The sequence below is a fragment of the Doryrhamphus excisus genome, chromosome 1 (genome assembly GCF_030265055.1).
Source record: "Doryrhamphus excisus isolate RoL2022-K1 chromosome 1, RoL_Dexc_1.0, whole genome shotgun sequence".
Taxonomy (NCBI): domain Eukaryota; kingdom Metazoa; phylum Chordata; class Actinopteri; order Syngnathiformes; family Syngnathidae; genus Doryrhamphus; species Doryrhamphus excisus.
Window position 1 is genome coordinate 24,633,869 of NC_080466.1, and position 10,251 is coordinate 24,644,119.

Below are 10,251 nucleotides of genomic sequence, written 5' to 3' on the forward strand. Positions count from 1 at the left end.
AGAAAATGAATGAATGAATGAATTGAACACATTCCACTTAAACTAATGGTGTATAATAAGCATAACATAACATCAGGTAAACATTTTCAGCGGCTCAAGAAGAGACAAGACTGGTACAATGCACATCCCAATGGCAGTAGCTACTTTATGACTATGCCAATATAATGATGACAAATGTAAATAAGGGCATACCTTGCTATACCCTTGACGAGTATGGCAGAAAATAACTGAAAACCACCGAGTTAGGATAGTGGAAAACAGTAAATTCATTCACAAAATGCATTAACTGTCCAGAGAAAGAATGATCAAACTCTCAACCATATTTTTTTTCCAGGGGAAATCCTGGTGATGTAGCGCTCATGAAACAACAGGAATCAGACAGCCGTTTGATTTGCTGCTGACTCTTGCTCTTTAAACCAAACCAGACACTAAATGTGTCATATTTAGTCATGCGCATATGTCTTATGGGATATTATTGGCAAAGATGTGAATATACTGTGAAAATGTAATCTGTAGAGAGTATCTCCTGGTTTGAAATGTACCAGACAGACATACAGACAGATGGATCAAAAACATCATCATTTTAAAAGTGATGGATTAATGAATCGACTGGTCGATTAAATAAATATAAATATGAATGAGGAGGAAGACCACTCACCATTGAGGAAGAGCTCTTCTTGCATTGTTTGTCTCGCCTCTTGAGAAAAACTGCGTTTCTTCAGCCACTCTGCTTCAAACATACTGGTATGCTGGTCAGGCCACACAATTGACACCTGGGACAGAACGTCTCATGTTTAAGTCTTTTTTGAACAATTGTATTTGTCTTTTAAGTGTTCTAACTTGCCAAGTAATCAGGGATACATCAATACATTGTTTTGGAAGTTTGTGTCAAGGGTTCACCATCAAGGTAGATTTTTTTTTAATACATTTCAGGATAAAGACAGCATCTTGATGATGTCTCTACATCTCAGAGACTAGTACTAGAATAGTAAATGTCAGTTTAGTAAATGGGAAACGTGGAAAAACATAATCGCCAACTTTGGCAGCATTGTTAGACTGCATTGTCTTTATGCTTTGCAAGTTGAGGAAAATCAGAATCAAACATCAGACAGATGTAGATAGTATAAACACCAACTAAATATTTTGTGTAAATCTTCCAAAATACCGACCCTGGTGTCGCTTCTTTACAAATCAATGGATGCACTTCTTGGTGATGTCACTGCTGACCTATTTCCCACTACGTGTTCGCTCACAGCTCTTGACCCAGGTACTTCCATTACCTTGGCAGTGCTTGAGAACTCACCTGGCAAATGCAAGCGCACTCAATTCAGAGCAAATGTCACCCGTGTCCTATATGTGTAGGTGTTTGCATATTATTACGAATAATAATTTTCAATCCTGGATTCCCTATTTGGATAAATACCCAAATATTATTATTTCCGTCTTCGTCTATGAAACACCTGAGATGCGTTCATGGACTTTCTGGACTTATGCCTGAAAAATACATTCTTGTATATGTTGTTAGGCAGCTCAAACTGTTTTACTACGCCCACATTCATTCATTTTCTATACCGCTTATACTCACTGGGATGGCGGGATTATGCCCACATATACAGTATATACATGCAGTAAATATACCAAGTATACAGCATGTCTCACTGTAACTTGCAGCACTTTTTTGGTCATGAGCGTTGACCGTTGTTTTCGTGTTGCAAATGAAAATGTCTGAACAGGACTGTTTCTAGGGTTCTATTATAGCTATTTTAACATTTTGGTGGGTGAAACGCTGTTGTGTGTTGGAAAGTGCTGCAACAATTAATCGATGATAATCAATCGTCCCCATTAATTGACAACTATTTTTGTATCTGATTAATTGCTTTTTGATTTAAAAATATAAAATGTTTTTAAATATTATATTATTATATTATATGTTTAAAAATAGAAAAATATTATATAATATATATAATATATACATATAATATAATATTAAAAATACCCTCTGATTTCAGCCTCTCAAATATGATTTTTTTTTAAATTCCTTTATCAGTTATAGACAAAACAAGATATTCAGACACATTAGTTTTCTATGTTGCCTGTTTTCTGATATGTTGTGGACCAAACCAATAATTGTTTCATACTGATTTGGTCAGATGGCTGGATTAACCACAACAACTTCCAGATGAATAGACTAGGAAAATAATCCTAGATGGTTGCAGCTCTATTGGAAAGCAATCAGGAATTTCTGCTTTGTGAAAGAGCTCATCTGTCCTCACCTGTTTACACAAAAATAGGGCTACACTGTATGACATTAGTCTTAACGTCTTAGAATAATTCACACAATAGCAAAAACAATTTGCTTTTAATGGCTTTCCAGCTGTTGGTAATTTTGGCCTTTTAAATAAAAATCTGAGCATAATGTTATGATTAGAAAAAAATAGACCATTCTGGTGCTTTTTTTTTTGTGAAGCTGAAAAGTTTGCTTATTTACAAAGAGAGACACTCATTAGCACTTGTTCAGTCTTGCAGGCAGGGAAAGACAGAAGGCAGATGATTGCAGCGTAGTTAATTTGGATTTTTTTTTAACCAGGTGCTGGAACTTATCCACAACTTATCCCCTTTCAGAGCGGAATGTTAAAACAAACGCAGGTGAAAGCTAAAGTACAGCCATCTGGTATTGTAAAATACACTTTATATAAAGCCACTTGGTATGCCTACACAACATACTGGAATGACACCAGGCAGAAGTGTTCTGTTAAGTACTGAGTTCTACTTCCTGCTTTTATTGCCTTTCTCGTTGGCTTGATAAGACTCACAGCCGGTAATGATCAACCTTTTGTGAACAAAAGACTTCTATTTGGATCTTCAGTGACTCACTGTGCTCGGCGTTGTGCATTAGAATACCATCTCCATGTCGTGTTTGACAAGCAGGCACACTGAGTAAAGCTGCAAGAACTTTTATTGGAGCCACAAGGCTGTACGTTTTTAAGATATTATAATGAGGCTACAGTTTGACAGGTTGGCCAGGCCAGAGAGCTGTGGCACAGGTAGCGCAGGTTGTCTGTAAATAATATCACTCCAAACGTTTGCATACATTCATTTATTGATCTTCACTGCCACAGATCAATCTGGCGCTATCCTTTTACTTTGAAAGTGTCACTTCCATGTCATCTCCTATTTATGCTATTTATGCTGTTTTCCATCCCAATGCCTCAAAAGTCTAATGATCAAATGCTGCTGAAGTATCAGAGGGCAATAACTGACAATATTGGTTATATTATGATCATATTATGGTAACTTGGTTTGCCTACCTTGTTATCATTGGTAACCTCCACAACATCAATGCCTGTGTGGATGTCCAGATCGGCCATCAACAGTTTGCGGGCCTGAGCTGATTTCAGGGTACACAGAGAGCACTGGCAGTTGTCTCTCAGCCATGTGAAGGGGTACAGGCTCTGGCCTCCATCTTCCCACTCAACCTCCACAAGTCGCTCTTCATCCAACGCCCGGGCATGTCTCATAAAGTGGCTGGCCACAGGGAGGGAGGCTGAACCCAAAGTTTGCTGTCCACGAAGCTGCAGAAATGTCGGACAAGCAGGGGGTGGACGAAGAACCTTTTCCGATCTACAAGACCTAACAACCTGGCAAGCTGTAGAAGAGGTGCATCTCTGCAGAGCAGGTCGGGAAAAACGGGCCAAGATATTCCTCAACATTTTTCCAGCTCTCTCTTCCAATTCAGACAGGACCACCTACTGTGAAGTTCAAGAAAAAAAAAACGATATTTAAACAATAAAGCTTAGATGCAGATCATGCAACATAAAACAATCAACATTTGATTAATTGTGGCTGATTGTTTAGATGACAACAGCACAGAGAGTGCCAGAAAATACAAACAAACTGTAACCAGGACCCTCTTTGTGTTTATACATTTTTACTCAGTGGTCTACCAGACGAGCAAGCAATGCCATGGACCTAATAATAATTTCATGTGAATGTTTTGCAAACCAGCGTATCAGCTATTCAGGCAAAATTACAGTATGTATGCATGTCATTTCAGGGTTTCCCATACCTTAATTTATTTGTGGTGGCTCACCACAACTATTTTTGTACTGCCACAAAAGGATTGGTCCTATTTTATTATTGTTACTACCTGTTCACCCCCACTCCCAAATTATAATAAATGGCTACAATAAAAGTTTTTTACCCCATCCAGAGTCATTGCAACTCTCCATAAAGGCTCTTCAGCTTGCTTAAAGAAGGTGCTCTTCAATGTGCAAGCGGTACACAGTCAACACGCAACAGGTAAGTTATCACACAACAGTAACCTACCAATCTTTGTGTGTAACGATAGAGCTAACAACACAAACATAACATTTAACTGTTTTTACAACGTGCCAGCAAGGCATGCTGGGTACACCAGCGACAATACAGTGATATATGAGAAGTACCATTGAAATTACAACACACTTACTGTACATGGTGCCAAGGACACTTTTGACTGTTATAAGGCACACACATGCATTTCTACTACCACTGCGAGAACTGACACCAACATCCGAAAACCAGCTTCATGTTCTGCTGGTGACAAAGGTTTTAAAAGAAGATTCGTTCATTCATTTTCTACCGCTTATCTTCACGAGAGTCGCGGGGGGGTGCTGGAGCCTATCCCAGCTGTCTTCAGGCGAGAGGCGGGGTACACCCTGGACTGGTGGCCAGCCAATCACAGGGCACATATAGACAAACAACCATTCACACTCACATTCATACCTATGGACAATTGAGTCGTCAATTAACCTTGCATGTTTTTGGAATGTGGGAGGAAACCGGAGTCCCTGGAGAAAACCCACACATGCACGGGGAGAACATGCAAACTCCACAGAGATGGCTGAGGGTGGAATTGAACTCGGGTCTCCGAGCTGTGAGGCCTGCGCGCTAACCGCTCATCCATCATGCAGCCCTTTAAAAGGAGATGATGTTGCTAATTTATTATGACACAAACCAAAAAGTAAATTTTCTTCAATTTTTCCCATCTATTTGCATCAGCAAATAATCTTCCCCTGCAGTCGACAACCACAGGTACATGGCAGACCTGTGGGTAACACTGCATTAGGCGGCTTTTGCTGCCATCTCAAAAGTAGGTTGATGTCATCCTGGTGGAACTAGCATCATAGTATTTAGGAGTTGCCATGATGACATTAGTCCTTTCCAACAGCATTGACAAAAACATTTTAAAGAGAGTTACATTACTATTGTTATTATGAGCCCAACTCTGAATTAAAAGTTGCTAGTGTTTCGTCAATATGGACACATCCATTCCACAAGCTCGCACACGCTGATCCAATACTGACATGTTCGAATCAATATTTCACGAATGACCCCTTTACATGTTATTCTAACAATTAGGATTGTAACGTGTCGGAATCGAAGCAAAACTAACAGTATCAGCTCCTGTACCCGCTAACATCTATATCTACTGTATATCGAGTACATCCAAGCTATGCCGGTTGCTTGCTAGCGAGCTAGTATGTAAACAAACCCTACTCGTCGGCTTTTAGCGCTACTTTCAGTATTTTTGTAACCATTGTATTCAGAAGCTGTGAAAAGACAGTGAACACGACTCATTTTGCTACCTGTGTTTAGATTTTCTTGCTCCCCTGGCTCGGCGTCCGCTAACACAAATGTCGACTGTCATGTGAGGGGAAAGTAGGTAAAAGGTCGCAGGAGGAGGTAGTGCAACATGACATAACCAGAGCGTCCCTGCGTTCTCAGCCGTCTCTCGTATCTCCACTAATCTAAACTTGATCTACTGCTCTTAACTAAGCTCATATATGTATGTGTGCATATTTTTTATTTTGTCGAAAATGTATGATTGTTTTGTAATATTTAATGCTAGCTTTGCCTTGTGGTAGTAGAGCGAATTAAAAGAGGGACTGATTACCATGGAAATAATCAACGTACGTTTCAAAGGCTGTGTATTGATTGCACCTCAGTCACCTTTGTGACACAAATCTGCGTGCATGACAACAGCAGTAACACTAAAGAGTAACCCCACACCTTAAAAATAAATGTAACGGGAAATGATGCAAATCTTCAGTGCTGCAGAATTTAAAAAAAAATAAGTGCAAAATAAAAACAAACATTAATTTTCATCCTGCCTCTTCAAAGGTCGAGCAGCTTTCTTTTGACCATCCCGCTCATGTCAGGCCTGCTTCCTGTCATGGAGATGATTTGGGGATTTGTGTTGTGTTTTGGGGCATGTTCCTACATATTTGTTTCTTATCTTTCAGCTTTGTATGTGATTGTAGTATTTTTCATCTGCAGCCATGTTTGTGCCCTATTGATCAATATACATTTAGCTGTGTCCAGCACACTACCCACAACTGTGGCTGTACTCACGTACTCAAAAATAAATGGAGTTCAACAATGTTCTCATTATTATTTTATTGGAGGTGGTGAACATATACGCAGAGGTTAAAGATTGCAGTTTTGTGCACTCAGTCATCACTGGCAGGCTTGAACAGATGTTTTGTGTTACTACATGTTTGTTTGTCAATAGTTCTTAGCATTTGTTAGTCGTAGTATAATGAAACACATTGTCGGTCTGACTGAAACCATGCAAATGCATCTGAGTGAAAATGTTTAGTAAATACTTGACGTCATTATTGTTTCATGTATCCTATAAAAGTAGTAATCCATTTGAGTACAGTAGTTGCACATAATGTATGTGGCAGATATTTGAGCAAAGGTCGCAAACTCTTTGTTGTAGAGTTTTAACACTTATTTATCACTTCCAAAGTGCAATCTCTATCTACTATGAAAGCAAAGGTCACATTTGTTACTCTGTACTTGGCAACATTACATCAAATGACATTTTCAGCGTGGTATATTACATTTGCTAGAATTGTTTTTTCAATTTCTGTGGACTTAACCACTTCCTAAAAGCAATTACACCCCTTAAAGTTGCCATTTTCCCTGCATTGGAGAAGAGGAATGGAAAAAAGCACGTTTGTGAGGCCCACTGTTCCATCACACACTTCCATCTCGGCTCATCCTAAATTCCAATGAGCAGCTTCTTCCTCCAAAACACTCATAATTAGAGGGGCTGTGTGTGTGTTTAATTTAAAGCAGACCTCTAAACCTTGTATAGCAAGCATGGAGGGGAACTTTGTCATTGTAAAACACGTGGCAGGACAGTAGTGATTAGACTACTCTCACCCTGTGGGCTCAGTCAAAGGAGCAATGTGAGCTTCTCCCCACTCATGAGTAAGAATGACAAGAAATGCAGTGACTGAACAGCCATATTTCCTGAAGAACATCAAATATCTTCAATCACAGCTTCTTCAAACACAATCTCTTTATTTGAGAAAACACAACACAGACTGTTGGTGTTATCACACAAATGAGTGTTTGACATTGAAACCCTCGAGTGCTGCCAGCAGTCTTCATCTATATTACATATACCGTGTAAGTATTACATCTGTATCTTAAAAGAATACATATATGATGCTCTATGTCAAAACTCTACATGAAAAATGAATACACATTAAAGTCTTCTGTAATACTATATATACTGGCACTCACAGTATTTACGTTGTACTTGCAAAATACACTGTGCTTTTTGTATTGCCTCTGTCGGCCTCGCATTTTGAGCTAAACATTTAGCACCAGAACAGTAAAGAGCCGTGCAACATCTGCTGGCCGAAGAAGCAAAACAACAACCGTATCGATACTGCATGTAAACATCCCGTCATACCCTGGAAACATTCATCCTGAATGTCAGAATATACACATTTCTTCTTTCCATCTGTTTACCTTATGTTCCTGAAAAGATGTCCTCCAGTGATCACAGTGGTCACTCTGTGTCCGAGCTTCACCAAGCGGTTGTTTGACAGGAATACAAACAATACTGAACACACTGACAACCCAGAAAGAAAATGTGCAGTTTTGAGCCTTTATGCTTTATGTTTTGTTAACCTAACATAACATAACATAACTATTATATAAAACATATGTTGACTTATTATAATTATTACAGCACTGATGTTGTGGAAGTTTGCATCAATTCTATACGATGATAATGTAAAGTGCACAACATCCATAAACTAACAACTTAAAAAAAACATGTGTCCATTGGAGCTCTTATATGAAACTTATATGAACTTTTTAAGGAAATGTGGTGTTTCTAAACTGAGTAAAACTAAAATTTATGTAGGTGAAAAAAAGCACCTAGAGACATTATTTATGATGACAGATACGGTGACAGATACATAGAAAGAGGTAGGATTAAATAAGCTATGCTTCTTCTTACTCCTTTTCATGCTGAATTGTGTAAATGTAACCATGCCATGTTCCTGAATGCAACTTGTCAAGCATGTGTGAAACAAATAAACCATACCAAAATAAACAATATTGTCCAAACCGAGCCTCCCCCAAATGTGGCAGTTGTGGTCATACTGGCGTGTGAGTGATGGATTGATTTACAACCCCTAAAGTAACTACATTAAAAAGTAGAAGGTAGGTCAGTGTTTCATGTATTCATTCTTCAGTCTACTGAGCCGTGTACCGTGGCTGCGGATGATGAGGGACAGCAGCTCATGTTTGTCCTTCAGGCCCAAAGAAATGTCCAGAGTCTCCTTGAGGGCGTCCCGAGTGTTGACGATCATGTTGAGGAAGTCGTCGCCGAGCCGGTGCTCCTCCTTCAGCTCGCTCTCCTGGCTCTGCTTGAACTTCACCTCCAGCTCCAGAAGAGATTTCTCCGAGTTTGTGAACGCCTCGCTGATCTGCGTGGTTTCTCTCCTCAAGTACTTCCCGTAGCTGTCCTCTCCGTCCAAGTCGTATGAGATGCTTCTCCCTATGCCCTCCAACACCCGAGAAGAGTCCTCAATCTGCCGCTTGACGATTGTGAAATCGTCCCGGATGACCGAGTCCTGGTCCTCGTCCGGACCGCACTTTCGCTCGTCGGTCATTCTGAAAAGTAGTTGACATTTCTCCGGGTCGTCGTTCTCTTCGTAGTCGCCGTCCGGCACGAAGTAGTGGTGAAAAGTGCCGTTAGACATCTCTGGCTGTAAAGGTCCGCTATAGTAGGCTCCGCACATCGGCAACATCCCCGCACACAGCAGCAAGTGCAGAAAAGCCATCATGTTGTCCCAAAAAAAAGCACTCTCGCACGACCACTTCACACCACAGAACAAGAGTCCGTTTTTGTGACTACTTCAGTCGGCGGGGAAACATTTCAAACAGCCGCCCTGTTTACTTTCATGTGGCTGTCCTCGATGTGCTCAAGACAGCCAAAGTGGTGTCAAAAGTGGTAGCAGTCTTCTCCTCCTGTGGTGCCTGGCAGTCTCCACGATGCTTCTGGAGTAAAAGCTAGCTTCTAAGTGGAAACCATTCAACTTCCGACTTTAGTTGGTGCCGCAAACGCAACATGTGGATGACTGGAGTGGAGCGCGAAGAGTCCTGTTAATAATACACCTTCTCTTCTCAGATTACAGCCCGTGTCGTCACTTGAAGGCAGCGCTATGGTCTGGCCAGCCTGCTGCTACTCTAAACAGGAGCCCCGCACATGTTTAAGTGCCTGTCAATTGCCGTTCAGTGACTGAATGGCAAATTTTTAATGAGGTTTTTTTTGTCACTGTATGTAATACGAGTTGATCTAAAAGCGGCCATGATGACCAAGGAGTGATGTAAGTACTACACAGCAAATTTCGAGAGTTGAAAAATCTGGAGTTAAACTAAAAAGAGTGAAAGAGTTGAATTTTTGGAGTTGATTTTTTAACCCAGACTACCACATGTGTTAAGGTTTTTGCTCAGTTTGTTGACAAAAACTACTTAGCGTTAGCTAACCACCTTTCTGTTCATCATTCACCGTTCGTGAAAATGTTTATTGTTCTGCTTGTCGAAAACGGTAAGGAAAGAAACAATTCCAAGTAGCGCCAACGCGGTTATGCGAAAAAGCTTTCTTTTTATAAGTCAGGGTTCAATAGGCTTTATCATACAATGTTTTTTATATTTTTGTTGTAAAAAATGACTGTGTTTAACTGTGAAACAGCGGAGACAGGGACGGCATGGCGATCGAGTGGTTAGACCTCACAGCTAGGAGACCAGGGTTCAATTCACCCTCGGCCATCTCTGTGTGGGGTTTGCATGTTCTCCCTGCGTGGGTTTTCTCCGGGTACTCCGGTTTCCTCCCACATTCCAAAAACATGCTAGGTTAATTGGCCACTCCAAATTGTCCATAGGTATGAATGTGAGTGT

General features: G+C 40.3%; 2 protein-coding genes across 2 annotated transcripts in view; both read right to left on the minus strand.

Moving 5' to 3' along the window:
- The window catches only part of bbox1 (butyrobetaine (gamma), 2-oxoglutarate dioxygenase (gamma-butyrobetaine hydroxylase) 1), a 27,872-nt gene extending 22,087 nt beyond the window's left edge, over window positions 1–5,785 (minus strand). Inside the window, exons 1-3 of the mRNA XM_058069478.1 lie at window positions 5,628–5,785; window positions 3,309–3,749; window positions 659–773 (exon numbers count right to left, since the gene is read on the minus strand). Coding sequence (XP_057925461.1) covers window positions 659–773; window positions 3,309–3,710 — 517 coding nt within the window. The 5' untranslated portion in view covers window positions 3,711–3,749; window positions 5,628–5,785. The remainder of the gene's footprint in view (window positions 1–658; window positions 774–3,308; window positions 3,750–5,627) is intronic.
- A 1,143-nt stretch (window positions 5,786–6,928) lies between these two features.
- Window positions 6,929–9,482, minus strand: fibinb (fin bud initiation factor b). The gene has a single exon (XM_058069674.1). It carries the CDS (start codon window positions 9,135–9,137, stop codon window positions 8,517–8,519), a length of 621 nt encoding a protein of 206 aa, XP_057925657.1. The 5' UTR covers window positions 9,138–9,482; the 3' UTR covers window positions 6,929–8,516.
- Between the last annotated feature and the right edge of the window lie 769 nt (window positions 9,483–10,251).